At 35.3% G+C, this 21663-nt stretch overlaps 1 protein-coding gene across 5 annotated transcripts in view; it reads left to right on the forward strand.

Annotated features, from left to right (window-relative positions):
* LOC149792499 (DNA damage-regulated autophagy modulator protein 2-like) overlaps positions 1-21663 on the forward strand; it is a 42487-nt gene that overhangs the window by 10076 nt on the left and 10748 nt on the right. For all 5 annotated transcript variants that reach the window (XM_089971091.1, XM_089971089.1, XM_089971086.1 and 2 more), the window contains exons 4-6: positions 1691-1833; positions 7200-7377; positions 15187-15275. In XM_089971091.1, coding sequence (XP_089827217.1) covers positions 1691-1833; positions 7200-7377; positions 15187-15275 — 410 coding nt within the window. The remainder of the gene's footprint in view (positions 1-1690; positions 1834-7199; positions 7378-15186; positions 15276-21663) is intronic.

Here is a 21663-nt window from a genome sequence, read left to right on the forward strand (position 1 = left end):
TAAGACCAAATGACAAAGAAAGAAAGAAAAATGAAGAAAAAGAAAACCAAAAAAGAATGTAAAGAGAAGAGAAAAAATTATTTTATTGTACAATAAAATAATTCAGATATGTAGACAGTAAAATTTTACCTACATAATGTCGTTACATGAAGATAGAAGCATACACATAGTATAGCATAATACACATAGTATAGCATAATACACATAGTATAGCATAATGCACATAGTATAGCATAATGCACATAGTATAGCATAATACACATAGTATAGCATAATGCACATAGTATAGCATAATGCATATAGTATAGCATAATGCACATAGTATAGCATAATACACATAGTATAGCATAATAAACATAGTATAGCATAACGCACATAGTAGACACAGGACAGTAGGAGATTGCGTGGCAAAATGTCACAAATGGAACAAAGGGGGTAGGAAACAGGCCTTAGACATCTGTCTCTGGCAGGAAGTATGACCCTCAAAATCTCAATCAAACATACAACATAATGGGAATATTGAGGAAACAGACTGGGTATCTCAGCTAGTATCAAATAGGAAAGTTCAACCCTGAATTCTAAAATAACATCTGAATGAATTTGTTTATCTAAACAAATTATATTTTTATGGAAATACAACATTACATACCTTTGGGGGCAACACGTACATATAAACTCCTTTAGAAATTTTGGCAATTTGGGGTGTCACCTCATTGTTTACCAGCTAACTTAGCTGGGAGCTAGCGAGGGGCTAATATATAAAGTAATTGTTGGCTTATGGTTCCTTCTGTAAGCACAGTTCATTTGGCACATTTGGTCAAAATAGACTAGCAATTGTGATAAGTTGTAGATGTTCCACACATATATAAAATGATATTACTTTATTGCTGTGAAAACACTCTTCTGGGGACCCCGAGTGGCCGAGTGGTCTAAAGCGCTCTCCGTTACAGATCATTGCCATCTCACCTCTGTCTGCGTGGGTTCGAGTTTCGGTTTTGGCTAATGTGGTATGTGAGAAATCTTGCCAGTAGCTTCTCATGGTTCGGTGGTTCTTTCCGGGGTTTGCCCAGGTTCTTCCTCCACCATTAATACTGGCTACCATATATAGCCTATCGTGTGCTGAAAAAATGGCGTTAAAACCTACAACAACAACAACAACACTCTTCTGATAGAGCCATATAATCGAAGGCACCATCATATCAAGGCGTTAGTCGCTAAGTCTTTCTAAAATGCAAGATTGACACCTTTATGATTAGTTTGTGTTTTGTAATATTTACAATATACCCATCAAATTTTTAAAAGCACAAATAGTTACAAACATAGGGGTACCTCTCTCATATACTTATTGGATACTCTTGTCTATTTATTTGTCTACTGGATTTTATTTCTCTCATCATTTTTGTTGCAGAACAATAAAGCGAGAACTTATAATGTGATCTGATCATGAAAAGGCATGGGTAGTTTCAGGTTCTGTAAGGGGGCCTCCTTGGTATTCATAAATAGCATTTATGCACATTTACAAAAGGAAATTTTCAATAGAGAATACACTATAAGCAGGCAAGTTCCTACATCTTGTGACAGGAAAGGAATGTCCCCACTTGTAACAGGAAAGGTCTTTCCCCACTTACTGAACAGGCAATGTGTGTCCACACTTCTTGTAAGTTTAAAGCATGCACCTCTTTAATTTCAGCTCTGGGCACAATGTATGTAAGATACAAGTTGGTGCAGACACTGGGTGGACATGAAGACTCAAGACTCCGCTGTTTCAATAAAGCTGGATTGGTTATGGGAGTTCTCTCAGCTTTTGGTCTCACACTGGTGGCCAATTTCCAGGTAATGGCTGGCAGAGAGAAAGATATTGTTGGTGATGAGAATTTTTGCCCTTCAGACAGCTACAAGTTATGTTTAATTATTAATTAGCTAATTGTTAGTTCATTAAGGTCAGGCATTGTGCAGGTTTCCATTTTGTTAAGTGTCTGAGAGGGCATCACTTTCCCAAATTTAGATGAATTTCATGTAATTGGAACTTTATCCAGTTGATAGAAAAAGATACCAAATACCAATAAAGAGCCCAGATATAAAATATAGTCTAGCCATGCAACATTCTAGGAAAGAATGATTGACAGCCTTTACCGTTTACTTTCAAAGTAAGACACATAACCTAAACAACACAAACAGATGTTTCTCCTTCGAATATGTTCCACAGTCACATTACGTTAGGAATATTAGCTGCTACCTAAATCGTGAATCCAGCACTACTAAAGATGAAAAATGTCTATCCTGTCTATTGTTAGATAGACAAAGGGCAGTAACTCTTGCCCATTAGCTCCCCTTGATACCACCAGGTGTTGCCAGTGTGAGCTGAGACATACACAGTGCAATAGCCTCTGACAATCCAACCCTTTTTTGTGTTCCTGTTGACCCTTCCAACATTCATTTTTGCATTTATGGTGCAGATTTATCAATCTGCTGCAGGTTGTATGCTTTATTTTACAATTTCTGCCAATATTTTGAGAATTCTGTCACTTGTCGTGACTTTGTCCTACCACGCTATCATTGACCTTATACAAGGTCATTACGAGTTAGCATACATTTGACTTCATTCACTTACTTTATCCATGACAGAGGTCTTAACACAGAAATTCCGTAGTGTTGCTTGATAATTATGCTTAATTTATTCATATTGAACACTGTTTTGATAGAATTATGTTTAATTATTAACTAAGCATGCAGCATAATTTTAAAACAGGGCCATAAGTTTCTGATATGACATTTCTCAGATCTGTTAGTTATGACAGTGTTTTTAGTGACCCGGTAATTTCAACACATTACAAGTTTCTGCTTTACTTTATGTTTCTTGTGTCATTTCAGCAAAATATCAATTAAATTTAGAGCATTATGCGGTATCTGTAATAAGTGGTTATGACTGTTTTGTTTTAGTGACTTAGTAACTTCAACTGATTACTAGTTTCTGCTTAGTTTCTTTCTTTTGTGTCGTTTCCACAGAATATTTATTTAATTGATCTGTATGCAATTTCTAATCATGTAAGTCTGCCGTGACTCCTGCTTTGGTATGTTATGTATACATTGTTTCTGATACACAGTGTCTGTAATATGTAGTTTGGGCTGCCAAGTTAGATGATTTATACTATTAGCTAGTTAGTCTCCTACTAATTTTCTAATCTATGCTTCATTTTCTCTCTTCTTGTGTCCTTTCAGGAAGAATGTTTACTACATGCATGACATGCACGTGTACAGCAGTCATTGTGTTTGTAACTGAAGGAAAGGAAAGACAGAATAAAGCAAGGGAGACAATCTACAGTTCATGGTTGGCAGTACTGACACATTGGGGAATATTCCCCCATTTTAGGCAACCCAGGTAGCTTAAGCATCCTGGCTCATCCTAGAATGGCTTTGGGTCTTTAAGTCGGGGTGCATGGGGTTAATGAGAAATCTGTTGGATCCATAATAATAAAACTGCTACACCAACACCAGTCATCACATTACCAGCTGTCCAGCCAACATTGGCAACCCAGCCAGCACCAGCAGTCCAGCCAACATTGGCCATCCAGCCAAATTGTTCATATGAGGATCTTAGTGATAAATGTGTCCATTTAGCCAAGCTGTCAGTACCTTTGTCATATGTTGGTATCTTATCATTACCATACCAGAGATTTAAATGAGAAATATGTCTGTGCAACCATGCCTTTTGCGGACCATTTGTATACTGCCAGCACCTACGCTGACCAATCTGTTCATAGCAAATACTTTGGATCTAACATTTGTCAGGCCATCAAGCCAAGTCAATTTAGGCCAACCTCACTCTGTTTACACCAGCCAGCAGTGCTGGAAAGGCTGGCAGTGCTGGAAAGGCTGGCAGTGCTTGCTCTGTCGGCGATGCCAGATATTAGGCTACTCATGGCTTATCCTCAACGGAGAGCTTGTGTCTTAACAGATGAAACCGATTGAAGCCATTAAGGCCACCTGGCATGACCTAATGCCGAGCTTGAAGCCAAACTGTATGAGGACACGGCGCAAAGTGCGGATGATAAGTCACCGACAAACTTTTGCTTAGGATGGAATTTAGTCTTCATACCACCTAGTATGTCTCATCTAGTACTGCAAGTAGATCCATTTAGGCCTTGTCATACTACCTAGTATGTCTCATCTAGTGCTGCAAGTAGACCCATTTAGGCCTTGTCATACTACCAAGTATGTCTTATCTAGTACTGCAAGTAGACCCATTTAGGCCTTGTCATACTACCTAGTATGTCTCATCTAGTGCTGCAAGTAGACCCATTTAGGCCTTGTCATACCACCTAGTATGTCTCATCTATTGCTGCAAGTAGACCCATTTAGGCCTTGTCATACCACCTAGTATGTCTCATCTAGTACTGCAAATAGACCCATTTAGGCCTTGTCATACCACCTAGTATGTCTCATCTAGTGCTGCAAGTAGACCCATTTAGGCCTTGTCATACCAACTAGTATGTCTCATCTAGTACTGCAAGTAGACCCATTTAGGCCTTGTCATACTACCTAGTATGTCTTATCTAGTGCTGCAAGTAGACCCATTTAGGCCTTGTCATACCACCTAGTATGTCTCATCTAGTGCTGCAAGTAGACCCATTTAGGCCTTGTCACACAGTGTGTGTATTGGAACTGCACCAAATCCACCATGGAATGGCCTGAAGTTGGCTCTCCAGCCATCAAGGACAATTTCTTTTTTCTGGTATTGGATACTTCTGAATGCCCCTACCCTTGCCGCTGCTGTAAAGAATTAATAGATCTTGTTTAGAAAGAAGAAGTGGACTTACCAAACATCCTTACCTGGGAACCGATGGCCAGGTTTGCTAGTGTATTTGACCACGGCTGCTCACCATGCCATAGCCAACTGTTTGATGGGTCTGGCCAGTCACTTCTTGATATGACTTTTTGCATGTGGACAATCCATGTCGCTCTTACTTTATCATACTCTCCTTATCAGGGTGATGCTGTTCAGGTTCCCGTTGCTTTGGAGGAAGACTGTAGGGAGATTGGAGGCAGGCAGTTCAAGCACTGCCCCTCCTCCTCACTGCTGCACTAACATGGGCATTTGGAAACACTGTGCCCTCGTCATTGTGAAGGAATGTTCAGCAGCCTCAAGACAGGATCTCATTAGTCACATGTGCACCCACATTGATCCATATGACGCAGTAGTACAGTGGTGGTTTGAAACTGATTTAAGCTCACTGGACCTCCCTGTTCCCTCAGAGGGGGGGGCTGATCCAGGTCAGTAGGAAGGACTTCAGGTTTCACTCATCAACAATCTCCTCCAATCTCCTCACCTCTCTACAGGAATACCCCATCAGATCGAAAGATACATGCCTTTTTGACAACAGAGGATATGGTCGGTCATAAAAGGCATGGGAGCCTGTGCTAAGGTCACATTTCCCAGTGTTTTATTCAGGATTGCTGCTTTTCTGAATGCAAACAGCAGGTGGAGCCACATCATTGACAGGAGTCTCCTCACCCTATTAAAGGATGGCAAAGTCATTCCACCTATCTTAGACCAGGCAAGTATGCCCTAGTCTTGATCTGACAGACACATACTTTCATGTCCCTATCCACCCCATTCCACTTACTGCCACACCATTATCAAGTCACCATTCTTCCCTTTGGCCACAACATCAGCCCTGAGCTTTCACTCAAACTATGGATTGCGTCATCTCCCCTTTCCGGGCAACATCATCTGCATTGACGACAGCATACCTGGGCAGCATCCTACAGAAACACATTAAGTTCTACCCTACTCCAAGGTGGGAACAATCTTCCTTTTCTTCTAGATCATCTAGGCCTTTCCACAAACTGGGAAAATCAGATCTCCAACCATCCCAGAATTTTGTCCATCTGGGTATGGACTTTTTCACTAACCGGAATCTGGCCCGTCTACATGTGTTCGCATTCCATTGTTATTTACTTGTATAATCTTTGACTTAGAAGTTCCATTGTTATTTATTTATGTAATCTTTCACTTAGAAGTGCAATTGTTATTTATTTGTGTAATCTTGGACTTAAAAGTTCCATTGTTATTTATTTGTGTAATCTTGGACTTAGAAGTTCCATTGTTATTTATTTGTATAATCTTTGACTTAGAAGTTCCATTGTTATTTACTTGTATAATCTTTGACTTAGAAGTTCCATTGTATTTTTTTTGTGTAATCATGGACTTAGAAGTTCCATTGTTATTTATTTGTGTCAATCCCATCTTTGACTTAGATTTCACTCGATGAATTCCTTTTCTGCACACTAATCTTTTAACTTCATGAATTAAAACAGTTAAGTTTTGTGTTTCAGCTAACTTTTCATGAATTAAAATAATTTAGTGTTTTGTTTTTGCTGATAAAGATGTAGGTCAGTGTTATGTTATGTTGTCACACATTTACATAACATTATACTTAAACATGACCCTTTTGTGTATTAGAAAAATTGTATTCCATGTCAGAATTTGTTCATGCTTCATATTTTGTGCAGAACTTCATGGATTGAAATCAAATTTTGGTATTGGGCACTATTTTTAAAAAGAGAAGCAAAGTTTGATTTTCAACTATTTTTGTCGAACTTTGACAGAGCAGTTACCCTTTATGTATAAATGTTTAAGATTACATGTTGAATGGAAGATTTATTACCTCACACCATGTTTTTTGGAGCATCTGTGTATTTAGTCTTTGGCTTCTTTTTTGGTCAAACTGTTGTCTCCACTAAACAACTGTACAGTCTGTTCATATTATCAATGAGGCAGCATCACTTGAAACCCTATCAGCTCTTTCTTTTCTATGCTAGAAAAAAAACCTTGTATGTAAATAGTGGCCATTTTTAACTGCCCTCATGCCCATTGATGCAATGACATCATAGTCTCATTGACATCACTAATAAAAATGCAAGTAATAATTATAGTTTATGGTCATTTTTCATATTTTTTATCTTCAAAACATCCTAATTTTTTAATTAAATATTTCTTAATTAAGATCTAGTCTGCATGTCTTACTGGATGTTTACCACCCCTCACCCCCATTTCCAGTTCTTTCAAACAGTCAAAGTTAATTGACTTACATTGGAAAGAGACAAAGATGTTCCAACTTGGGGCAGCATATGTGTTAAGACTAGCATCCTTTTCATCTTTTTCCTTATTGATTTAAAAAGTATCTCCTTCTTTTCAGGAAACAAGTCTTGAGCCAGTGCATGTAACAGGGGCCGCATTGGTATTTGGAGTAGGTGTCCTCTATGAGTTTGTACAGACTGCTTTATCTTTCCACATGTGTCCAAACTTTAATGGTAAATTCATCTGCCGTGTCCGACTAGCCATCTCGATTGTCTCCTTCATTGCAATGGTTATTGGTATCCTTAGAATATGATGTTGATATAATGCTGTTTTATGGGAACCCTGGATGGGGACTGGCATACATGTGTAATTACTTTATATTGAGGTATTTTATTCATAACATCAATATAAAAAAATGAAATGGGATTCATGACCATAAATACCATATAAAAGGGACCACCTTATACTAAGTTACCTTATGGTGAGGGAGTACTTTACTAAACTTTGACAGCTTCAGCCAGTATGGGCACATGAGAAAGCTTGCCAGTAGCTTCTCGTGGGTCAGTGGTTCTTTCTGGGCTTTTCTTGGGTTCTTCCTCCACCATTTATAATGGCTGCCATGTATAGCCTATCTTGTGCTGAAAAAAATGGCATTAAACCCTACAACAGCAACTAGACTTCGAGAAGATAAAGTGGATATCATATCGATACAGTAGATATCATTGATAGAATAAATATACAGAGATAATAGCTATACAGATACTATAGCTGTCATGCAGATACAATAGATGTAACAAGATATATTGAATATCATAAATACAATATATATACAGATACAATAGATCTCATAGATACAATGGATATCATAGATAAACAGATACAGTAGGTACACAGATGCAATAGATATAAAATACAATGGATATTATAGTTGCAATAGATGTCATACAGATACAGTAAATATAAAGATCCAATAGGTATATAGATACAGTAGGTATACAGATACAATATATATCATAAAGATGCAATATATATAAAATACAATATATATCATTAAACTAAAATAGATAAACAGATACAGTAGATACAGATACAATGAATATCAAACAGATACAATATGTATCATAGATACAACAGATATCATAGATGTACAGATACAGTAGATACACAGATGCAATAGATATAAAATACAATGGATATCATAGGTGCAATAGATGTTATACATTAGATATAAAGATACAATAGATATCAAGATACAGTAGATATAAAATACAATATATATCATTAAAATGCAATAGATAAATGGATATAGCAGATATAGATACAATGAATATCATACAGATACAATATGTATCATAGATACAACAGATATCATAGATGTACAGATACAGTAGATACAGTAGATATAAAATACAATGGATATCATAGGTGCAATAGATGTTATACATTAGATATAAAGATACAATAGATATCAAGATACAGTAGATATAAAAAATACAGTAGATATACAGTTACAGTAGACATACAGATACAATAGATATAAATATACAATATATATCATAAAACTACAATAGATATATATGTACAGTAGATATAGATACAGTGGATATCATACAGATACAGTAGATATTATACATATGCATTGACAATTAAAGAATGTTGTTCCCTCAAAATTCCAGTCATGGATTTTCCAAAGAAATGCCACTTGTTTTTTAAAAAAATTAGAAAAAGCAACATGCTTTTGTACAGTAAATGTCCCCCCCCCCTTCTGTTTATATTTGTATTCTGCTTATAGAGAGCTGTATTAAGCTCCATTATTTTATGTTTTATTGTCACCAACCTCTTTTCCTTTTTATTGTCACCAATCTCCTTTCCTTAGAACATATCTTTGCCATGCACACATATAATAGATACAGAGGGAAAGCTCTGCCTCCTCATTGCCATATCAGTTATATGAAACTCAGAGACTTTATCTTGGCATTAACTTTCAGTCAGATTATGTTGACAGACCTGTCAACCCTTGTGATTTGACCACTATGTTGACAGACCTGTCAACCCTTGTGATTTGACCACTATGTTGACAGACCTGTCAACCCTTGTGATTTGACCACTATGTTGATAGACCTGTCAACCCGTGTGATTTGACCACAAGTCCTCCTGAAATGACCCTGAAATTACTTATTTATCGAATAATGAAAAAATGTATGAAAATACAATCATCATAGTCAAATTTGGATACTGTCTGGTCCATGTTTGATCAGGATATGGATTTCATATTAGATTCAGTGGAGTTGGCCAGGAAATCAGTCTGACTTTACAGGTGTTCCTTAGACATTTTAAACTGCCATATTTTTCATCAACATGCCAGCATGATCAAGCTGTTATAGCATTTTCTAGAAATAGCATCCAGCAAACTGAAGCACTTCGAAGACAAAAGCCTTTTCTAGAAATAGAATCCAGCAAACTGAAACACTTAGAAAACAAAAGCATTTTCTAGAAATAGCATCCAACAAACTGAAACACTTAGAAGACAAAAGCATTTTCTAGAAATAGCATCCAGCAAACTGAAACACTTAGAAGACAAAAGGATCAGTAAGCCTCTTAAAAGATATAAACAATCGGCAAATGAAAAGGACTGTTCAAAATCTTGGGAAAAGCAGGAAAGGCAACAATTACATTTAATGGGCATCATGAACTTGTTGGTTTGACTATGTTGCATAGCAGGTGAGATACTTTCTATCACCACTTGAAATAGAAAACAATAAAATAATAATAATAATCATGTGGACTTAGTACAGTGCTTAATCTTGATAAGCTGTAAGTGCTTTTATAATATTAGAATACACAAAAGATATATAATGACAAGATTACAAAAACAAACATTATGAAGTTACAAAACAAAACCATGCTGATAATAATTAAATAAGTAAGCATTATTAAGTATTTAAGTCTGTTACTGTCGTCGAAATAGGTGAGTTGAAGAGCACTCTTGAAAGAGAACAGTGTCCTTGCATCTAAGCTCCATGGGCAATTTGTTCCACATAGTTGGGCCCAGGTACACAAAAGAATGTTGTCCATATGACTTCATTTTAACTGTGGGAAGAATGAGAATTTGAGTGTCAGAAGAGGAGCATAAGTTTCTAGATGGTATGATGGTGTATACACATGGGTGTGGTCAGATAGGTATATTGGAATGGAACTAGTCAACACAACAATGAAAATGTGAGTGTCAGAAGAGAAGTGTAAGGCTCTAGATGGGGGGGGCACACATGGGTGTGGTCAGATAGGTATATTGGAATGGAACTAGTCAACACAACAATGAAAATGTGAGTGTCAGAAGAGAAGTGTAAGGCTCTAGATGGGGGGGGGGGCACACATGGGTGTGGTCAGATAGGTATATTAGAATGGAACTAGTCAACACAACAATGAGAATGTGAGTGTCAGAAGAGAAGTGTAAGGATCTAGATGGGGGGGTACACATAGGTGCGGTCATATAAGTATATTGAAATGGAACTAGTCAATGAAATGTAGCATCGTGAACAGATTTTGTGTTTTATTCTGGATCTAATGGATAGCCAGTGGAGGTTACAGAGTGGGGGGGGGGTGCTCAGTTTTTTTGTACTCAAAGGATGATCCAAGTGCTGTGTTTTGAACTTTTTGAAGTTTCTGTAGTAGATACTAAGATGAACCAGATAAAAGGGAAACACAATAGTCAAATCTTTAAAGTTCTTGGGAAACCACAAGTCTTTTATTGGTGTCAACCAAAAGAAAACTGTGAATGGAGCTCATGCATCAGAACAAATTTTTCTAAGATTTTTACATTAATGGGATGCTAGAATCAGGGTGGTAGTTAAATTTGAATCACGATTGTTGAGGGTCAGTTTCTTCAGCAGAGGCTTTACAATGGCAGTTTTGAAAAATAATGGGAATTCCCCGAATGAGACAGAAGTGTTGATAACATCAGTTAGTGAAGGCAATATTGAATGGAAGCATTCTAGAGCAGTGATGTTAGAATCAGATAGAGTTCACATGACTTTGGGGTACTCTTCATCATAATCATATGTATCAAATCACATGACTTTGGGGTACTCGTCATCATAATCAAATGTATCAAATCACAACTTTGGGGTACACTTCATCATAATCAAATTCATTAAATCACATAACTTTAGGGTACTCTTCATCATAATCGTCTGTATCAGATCACATGACTTCGGGGTACTCTTCATCATAATCATATGTATCAAATCATATGACTTTGCAGTACTCTTCATCATAATTACATGTATAAAATCACATGACTTTGGGGTACTCTTCATCATAATCATATGTATCAAATCATATGACTTTGGAATACTCTTCATCATAATCATATGAATCAAGTCACATGACTTTGGGGTACTCTTCATCATAATCATATGTATCAAATCACATGACTTTGGGGTACTCCATCATAATCATATGTATCAGATCACATGACTTTGGGGTACTCTTCATCATAATCATATGTATCAAATCACATGACTTTGGGGTACTCTTCATCATAATCATATGAATCAAGTCACATGACTTTGGGGTACTCTTCATCATAATCATATGTATCAAATCACATGACTTTGGGGTACTCCATCATAATCATATGTATCAGATCACATGACTTTGGGGTACTCTTCATCATAATCATATGTATCAAATCACATGACTTTGGGGTACTCTTCATCATAAAGATATATATCAATGCTTGACTTTGGGGTACTCTTGATCATAATCATATGTATCAAATCACATGTGTTTGGGGTACTCTTCATCATAATCATATATATCAAATCACATGACTTTGGGGTACTCTTCATCATAAAGATATATATCAATGCATGACTTTGGGGTACTCTTTATCATAATCATATGTATCAAATCACATGTGTTTGGGGTACTCTTCGTCATAATCAAATATATCAGATCACATGACTTTAGGGTACTCTTCATCATAATCGTATGTATCAAATCACATGACTTTGCAGTACTCTTCATCATAATTATATGTATCAAATCACATGACTTTGGGGTACTCTTCATCATGATCATCTGCATCAAATCCATAGAGACAGGTTCTCATGCTGTTAAAGGTTGCCATTGATAAAACAGAAAAATAGATTATATTGCTTGAGAGATTTAGCAAAAAGCCTTTGAGCTTCATAAGGTTCTGAACTCTAGTTTCTGAAACAGTACCAGATGTTAGCAAGGTCAAAGTGTCCTTTACAAACTTTTTAGTTGAGCAGAATCTTTGCATTCATTCCATGAGTCTGAAATCACACCTCTGAACTTTTTAAACGCTTGTTTCCAAGTCAACAATAGCAGTACATGGTATTTCATTATACTTTGATGAAAAATGGTCTAACTTACAGAAGAATTATAACCATCTTACTGTGGTCTTGTTAGGGTTGACAGGTCAGCAATGACATCTCAAAATATGAAACATTTCTCGAAATTGAATGAAAACTGTTAAAGTTATGACCATTTGAATTCCTCTAAGCTTATATTTTGGTAATCATGACAAGTCTTCAGCCTGGCATCTGAGACCAAAAAGTCTAAAATTTATTTCTAATGTATCTGTATGCATTTGGATGATCAATCCATACTTGTATTTGATATAGATGAAAAAATTCCTTAATTAGAATGGTCACATGCATTTTGATGATCAATCCATACTTGTATTGAATAGAGATAAAAAAAAAATCCTTAATTAGGATTGCCACATGCATTGTGATCATCAGTCTATACAGGTACTGAATAGGATATAGAATCCCTAATTAGGATGGTCAAATGCATTTTGATCATCAATCCATACTTGTATTCAATAGAGATATAAAAAAAATCCTTAATTAGGATTGTCACATACATTATGATCATCAGTCCATACTTGTATTGAATAGAGATTTGTAAACAATCCTTAATTAGGATTGTCACATGCATTATGATCATCAATCCATACTTGTATTGAATAGAGATTTTTAAAAAATCCTTAATTAGGATTGTCACATGCATTATGATCATCAGTCCATACTTGTATTGAATAGAGATTTTTAAAAAATCCTTAATTAGGATTGTCACATGCATTATGATCATCAGTCCATACTTGTATTGAATAGAGATTTTTGAAAAATCCTTAATTAGGATTGTCACATGCATTATGATCATCAATCCATACATGTATTGAATAGAGATTTTTAAAAAATCCTTAATTAGGATTGTCACATGCATTTTGATGATCACTCCATATTTGTATTCAATAGAGATAAAAATACTCTTAATTAGGATTGTCACATGCATTTTGATGATCACTCCATACTTGTATTGAATAGACATGAAGAATCCTTGATTAGGATTGTCACATGCATTTTCATCATCAATCCTTACTTGTATTGAATAGTGATATTTAAAAAAATCCTTAATTAGGATTGTCACATGCATTTTGATGATCACTCCATACTTGTATTGGATAGAGATATAGAATCCTTAATTAGGATTGTCACATACATTATGATCATCAATCCATACTTGTATTGGATAGAGATATATAATCCTTAATTAGGATTGTCACATGCATTTTAATCATCAATCCATACTTGTATTGGATAGAGATATAGAATCCTTAATTAGGATTGTCACATGCATTTTGATCATCAATCCATACTTGTATTGGATAGAGATATATAATCCTTAGTTAGGATTGTCACATACATTATGATCATCAATCCATACTTGTATTGGATAGAGATATATAATTCTTAATTAGGATTGTCACATGCATTGTGATCATCAGTCTATACACATACTTGGATAGAGATATATAATCCTTAATTAGGATTGTCACATGCATTTTGATCATCAATCCATACTTGTATTGGATACAGATATAGAATCCTTAATTAGGATTGTCACATGCATTTTGATCATCAATCCATACTTGTATTGGATATAGATATAGAATCATTAATTAGGATTGTCACATACATTATGATCATCAATCCATACTTGTATTGGATAGAGATATAGAATCCTTAATTAGGATTGTCACATGCATTTTGATCATCAATCCATACTTGTATTGGATACACATATAGAATCCTTAATTAGGATTGTCACATGCATTTTGATCATCAATCCATACTTGTATTGGATACAGATATAGAATCCTTAATTAGGATTGTCACATACATTATGATCATCAATCCATACTTGTATTGGATACAAATATAGAATCCTTAATTAGGATTGTCACATACATTATGATCATCAATCCATACTTGTATTGGATACAGATATAGAATCCTTAATTAGGATTGTCACATACATTATGATCATCAGTCCATACTTGTATTGGATAGAGATATATAATCCTTAATTAGGATTGTCACATACATTATGATCATCAATCCATACTTGTATTGGATACAGATATAGAATCCTTAATTAGGATTGTCACATACATTATGATCATCAGTCCATACTTGTATTGGATAGAGATATATAATCCTTAATTAGGATTGTCACATACATTATGATCATCAATCCATACTTGTATTGGATACAGATATAGAATCCTTAATTAGGATTGTCACATACATTATGATCATCAATCCATACTTGTATTGGATACAGATATAGAATCCTTAATTAGGATTGTCACATACATTATGATCATCAGTCCATACTTGTATTGGATAGAGATATATAATCCTTAATTAGGATTGTCACATACATTATGATCATCAATCCATACTTGTATTGGATACAGATATAGAATCCTTAATTAGGATTGTCACATACATTATGATCATCAATCCATACTTGTATTGGATACAGATATAGAATCCTTAATTAGGATTGTCACATACATTATGATCATCAATCCATACTTGTATTGGATACAGATATAGAATCTTTAATTAGGATTGTCCCATACATTATGATCATCAATCCATACTTGTATTGGATACAGATATAGAATCCTTAATTAGGATTGTCACATACAAATAAAAAGTTCAGGATAGTCATGACCTTTTAAGAATAAAGTCCAACAAGTATTTCCTTAACCTTCTTCTCAGCATTTTCAGCTGCAGGTGTGTCTCGTTATGAGAACCAGTCAGTCGCTGGTAACAAAACAGAGCGACTTCACTGGAAACCAGAAGACAAGGTATGTACACAAATAATAAACCATATTTCAAATCGTATATGAAACCATAAATCAAAGTATAGCATTGCCAAGTTTTTAGTTTGTTTCTATCCAAGGAAAAATGTGTACATTCCTTAGAAAATTTGGCCTTTGAAAACCTCTGGTATTACATCAATTTTGTATGGATTTTGGCAACATTTCTTTTCTGTTTGTCATTTGATTTTACATTGCACATGTACATATTATTTACTTCAGCTGAGTATTTTGGAAGCTCTGGATATTGCAGAGAAAGAATGTGACTATGGTACTGTCATAATTGAATCAGTGGAAAAAGGTCTAAAGTCTTTAAATACATTGTATTGTAATCTGGCCCCACTCTTATGAATGTGCTGTTACACACACTGTATTGTAATCAGACCTATCTCTTATGAATGTCCCATTACATACACTGTATTGTAACCTGGCCTCTCTCTTATGAATGTGCTTTTACATACATTATTTTCATCTGGCCTGTCTCTTATGAATGTGCTTTTACATACACTATAATTTCATCTGGCCTATCTCTTATGAATGTTCTATTACATACACTGTATTCTAATCTGGCCTCTCTCTTATGAACGTGATATTACATACACTATTTTTATCTGCCATTCTCTTATGAATATGCTATTGCATACACTGTATTTTAATCTGGCCTCTCTCTTATGAATATGGGCCCCAAGTGGCCGAGTGGTCTAAAGTGCTGTCCGTTACAGATAACTGCCATCTCACCTCTGTCTGCGTCAGTTCGAGTCTCAGATTCAGCCAGTGTGGGTATGTGAGAAAGCTTGCCAGTAGCTTCTCGTGGGTCAGTGGTTCTTTCCGGGGTTTTCCCGGGTTCTTCCTCCACCATTAATACTGGCCGCCATGTATAGCCTATCATGTGCTGAAAAATGGCATTAAACCCTACAACAACAACACTTATGAATATGCTATTACATACACTGTATTTTTTTCTGCCATTCTCTTATGAATGTGCTATTGCATACACAGTATTTTAATCTGGCCTCTCTCTTATGAATATGCTATTACATACACAGTATTTTAATCTGGCCTCTCTCTTATGAATAATATATTACATACACTATTTTTATCTGGCCTCTCTCTTATGTAAGTGCTATTGCATACACTGTATTTTAATCTGGCCTCTCTCTTATGAATGTGCTATTACATACACTGTATTTTTATCTGCCATTCTCTTACGAATATGCTATTGCATACACTGTATTTTAATCAGGCCTCTCTCTTATGAATATGCTATTACATACACAGTATTTTAATCTGGCTTCTCTCTTATGAATGTGCTATTACATACACTATTTTCATCTGGTCTATCTCTTATGAATGTGCTATTATATACACTGTATTTTAATCTAGCCTCTCTCTTATGAATCTGCTATTACATACACAGTATTTTAATCTGGTCTCTCTCTTATTAATGTGCTATTACATACACTGTATTGTAATCTGACCTCTCTCTTATGAATCTGCTATTACATACACTATATTTTAATCTGGCCTATCTCTTATGAATGTGCTATTATGTACACTGTATTTTAATCTGGCCATTCTCTTGTGAATATGCTATTACAGACACTATATTTTAATCTGGCCTCTCTCTTATAAATGTGCTATTATATACACTGTATTTTAATCTGGTCTCTCTCTTATGAATGTGCTATTATATACACTGTATTTTAATCTGACCTCTCTCTCTTATGACTGTGCTATTATATACACTGTATTTTAATATGGCCTCTCTCTTATGAATCTGCTATTACATACACAGTATTTTATTCTGGCCATCCTCTTATGAATGTTCTATTGCATACACTGTATTTTAATCTGGTCTCTCTCTTATGAATGTGCTATTACATACACAGTATTTTAATCTGGCCTCTCTCTTATGAATGTGCTATTACATACACTGTATTTTAATATGGCCTCTCTCTTATGAATGTGCTATTACATACACTGTATTTTAATATGGCCTATCTCTTATGAATGTGCTATTATATACACTGTATTTTTATCTGGCCTCTCTCTTATGAATGTGCTATTACATACACTGTATTGTAATCTGACCTCTCTCTTATGAATGTGCTTTTATATACACTGTATTTTAATCTGGCCATTCTCTTGTGAATGAGCTCTTACATACACTGTATTTGTATCTGGCCTATCTCTTATGAATGTGCTATTACATACACTGTATTTTTATCTGGCCTCTCTATTATGAATGTGCTATTACATGCACTGTATTTTAATATGGCCTCTCTCTCTTATGAATGTACTATTACATACACTGTATTTTAATATGGCCTCTCTCTCTTATGAATGTGCTATTATATACACTGTATTTTAATATGGCCTCTCTCTCTTATGAATGTGCTATTATATACACTGTATTTTAATATGGCCTATCTGTTATGAATGTACTATTACATACACTGTATTTGAATATGGTCTCTCTCTCTTATGAATGTGCTATTATATACACTGTATTTTAATCTGGCCTCTCTCTTATGAATGTGCTATTTTTTTCTCTTATCATCAATGTTCACTGTATATTCAAGTGACCTAGTGGGAATTGCTACTACAGACACAAAGTTGATAAATGAAGTCAATATCTGTACACACACTTTACCTGACAAGCTTAACATGTCAACACACTGTAATGTTTTTGTAATGAGTAACAATGACAAGCTTAACATGGCAACACACTGTAATGTTTTTGTAATGAGGGACAATGACAAGCTTGACATGTCAACACACTGTAATGTTTTTGTAATGAGGGACAATGACAAGCTTAACATGGCAACACACTGTAATGTTTTTGTAATGAGGGACAATGACAAGCTTAACATGTCAACACACTGTAATGTTTTTGTAATGAGGGACAATGACAAGCTTAACATGTCAACACACTGTAATGTTTTTGTAATGAGGGACAATGACAAGCTTAACATGTCAACACACTGTAATGTTTTTGTAATGAGTAACAATGACAAGCTTAAAATGGCAACACACTAATGTTGTAATGAGGGACAATGACAAGCTTGACATGGCAACACACTAATGTTGTAATGAGGGACAATGACAAGCTTGACATGGCAACACACTAATGTTGTAATGAGGGACAATGACAAGCTTAACATGTCAACACACTGTAATGTTTTTGTAATGAGTAACAATGACAAGCTTAAAATGGCAACACACTAATGTTGTAATGAGGGACAATGACAAGCTTGACATGGCAACACACTAATGTTGTAATGAGGGACAATGACAAGCTTGACATGTCAACACACTGTAATGTTTTTGTAATGAGGGACAATGACAAGCTTAACATGGCAACACACTAATGTTGTAATGAGGGACAATGACAAGCTTGACATGGCAACACACTAATGTTGTAATGAGGGACAATGCCAAGCTTGACATGTCAACACACTGTAATGTTTTTGTAATGAGGGACAATGACAAGCTTAAAATGGCAACACACTAATGTTGTAATGAGGGACAATGACAAGCTTGACATGGCAACACACTAATGTTGTAATGAGGGACAATGACAAGCTTGACATGTCAACACACTGTAATGTTTTTGTAATGAGTAACAATGACAAGCTTAAAATGGCAACACACTAATGTTGTAATGAGGGACAATAACAAGCTTGACATGGCAACACACTAATGTTTTAATGAGGGACAATGACAAGCTTGACATGGCAACACACTGTAATGTTTTTGTAATGAGTAACAATGACAAGCTTAAAATGGCAACACACTAATGTTGTAATGAGGGACAATGACAAGCTTGACATGGCAACACACTGTAATGTTGTAACGAGGACAATGACAAGCTTGACATGGCAACACACTAATGTTGTAATGAGGGACAATGACAAGCTTGACATGGCAACGCACTGTAATGTTGTAGTGAGGACAATGACAAGCTTGACATCTCAACACATTGTAATGTTGTAATGAGGGACAATGACAAGCTTGACATGGCAACACACTGTAATGTTGTAATGAGGACAATGACAAGCTTGACATGGCAACACACTAATGTTGTAATGAGGGACAATGACAAGCTTGACATGGCAACACACTGTAATGTTGTAATGAGGGACAATGACAAGCTTGACATGGCAACACACTAATGTTGTAATGAGGGACGATGACAAGCTTGACATGGCAACACACTGTAATGTTGTAATGAGGACACTGACAAGCTTGACATGGCAACACACTGTAATGTTGTAATGAGGACAATGACAAGCTTGACATCTCAACACATTGTAATGTTGTAATGAGGACAATGATAAGCTTGACATGGCAACACACTAATGTTGTAATGAGGACAATGACAAGCTTGACATGGCAACACACTAATGTTGTAATGAGGACAATGACAAGCTTGACATGGCAACACACTAATGTTGTAATGAGGACAGTGACAAGCTTGACATCTCAACACATTGTAATGTTGTAATGAGGACAATGACAAGCTTGACATGGCAACACACTAATGTTTTAATGAGGACAATGACAAGCTTGGCATCTCAACACATTGTAATGTTGTTGTAATGAGATACAATATAAAGTTTCATTTGGCAACACAATGTTGTAATGAGTGACAATGACAAGATTTACTTGACAACACATTGCAATGTAATGATTGACAATATAAAGCTTGATTTGGCAACACTAATATTGTAATGAGGGAGAATAACAATCTTGACATGGCAAAACACTAATGTTGTTGTAGCGTCAGACAATAGCATATGTTCCATCTTGTTGAATAGGAAATGTTTTTGTCAAGATTAATAACAAATAAGGTATTATAAGGGTATGCACAGCTATAACTGCTTCAAACAGTGGTAACTCATCTTGGCAAAGAATGTTGGTATTGTCTTGGTAATATAGTAAAACCTGTCTTGAGAGACCACCCCTTCTGACAGTAAAATGCAGATTTTTTTAAGACGTGCAATCTCTCATAACTCCAACAGCACTTAAGAAAAAGAAAAATACACACAATTACTGTACATACATTGTATTCAATACTTGTAGTTCTTGTTAAAATATAATTTCATCTCAAAATGATTTTATTTATCATTAAAGACCGACAGCTATCATAAAATATTTCACATTTACATTTGAAGATCAGGTGTTTGTGCATTAGCATTAGCATTGCAAAATCAAGCAAGGTAATATTTATTTGTCCTGTCCAAAAGTTAACATGTCCATAAATTTCAGGGTTATATCAAATGTAGCAGAAGAATTACAGAGCTACCTATAATATAACTTAATTATCCTGTTTATGAATTAGCAGTTTTGATCAGGCTTTGGGTAAATATGGAAAATACAGTTACCAGTAAATGAAATTTCAAAAGAAAAATAAATATATTAAGCCATCCAGAATCAAAATAAATTTATTCAGAGACAAAAGCCAAAGGCTCAGTGCGCCAATGGCATGAAGACGTTAACTCTGTAAACATAGGGTGGTATTGGCTGTCAAAGAGATTGACTTAATAAGCAAAGGGTGGTATTGGGTGTTAAAGAGATTGACCTAATAAGCAAAGGGTGGTATTGGGTGTTAAAGAAATTGACTTAATAAGCAAAGGGTGGTATTGGGTGTTAAAGAGATTGACTTAATAAGCAAAGGGTGGTATTGGGTGTTAAAGAGATTGACTTAATAAGCAAAGGGTGGTATTGGGTGTTAAATAGATTGACATAATAAGCAAAGGGTGGTATTGGGTGTTAAAGAGATTGACATAATAAGCAAATGGTGGTATTGGGTGTTAAAGAGATTGACTTAATAAGTAAAGGCTGGTATTGGGTGTTAAAGAGATTGACTTAATAAGCAAAGGGTGGTATTGGGTGTTAAAAAGATTGACATAATAAGCAAAGGGTGGTATTGGGTGATCCAAGTTGAACAGATGACAGCTTATTACATGGGTTTTAATGACTTTAACATCAAAAGAGCAGCAAACAAATTTAACCTTTAAACAATGACAATCAATTCTAGAAAATGATAATCACTTATTAGAAACAAATAAAAAATATTTCATTCATCCCATGCATTATGCATTAACTCCAATGACAAACAACCTACTTGACTGCTACAGTGAAGCCATGAGGCATTTGCGTTTCATAAAGATAAAGAAACATTATGAACCATTGAATTGACTGTGTAAATTCTTGATTGCTTTCTTTGAAGAAGGAATGGTTAATCGTAATGGAGATTTACATGACTCTGGCACTACAGTAGCAGTTTATGATGTGTACTTTATACTGGTTTTTGATCTGTAGCTACTTGCTTGACCTTGAAAACAGTAGCTACTTGCATGACCTTGAAAAC

This window comes from Sinohyriopsis cumingii, chromosome 9 (genome assembly GCF_028554795.1).
Source record: "Sinohyriopsis cumingii isolate HCF-2022 chromosome 9, ASM2855479v2, whole genome shotgun sequence".
NCBI lineage: Eukaryota > Metazoa > Mollusca > Bivalvia > Unionida > Unionidae > Sinohyriopsis > Sinohyriopsis cumingii.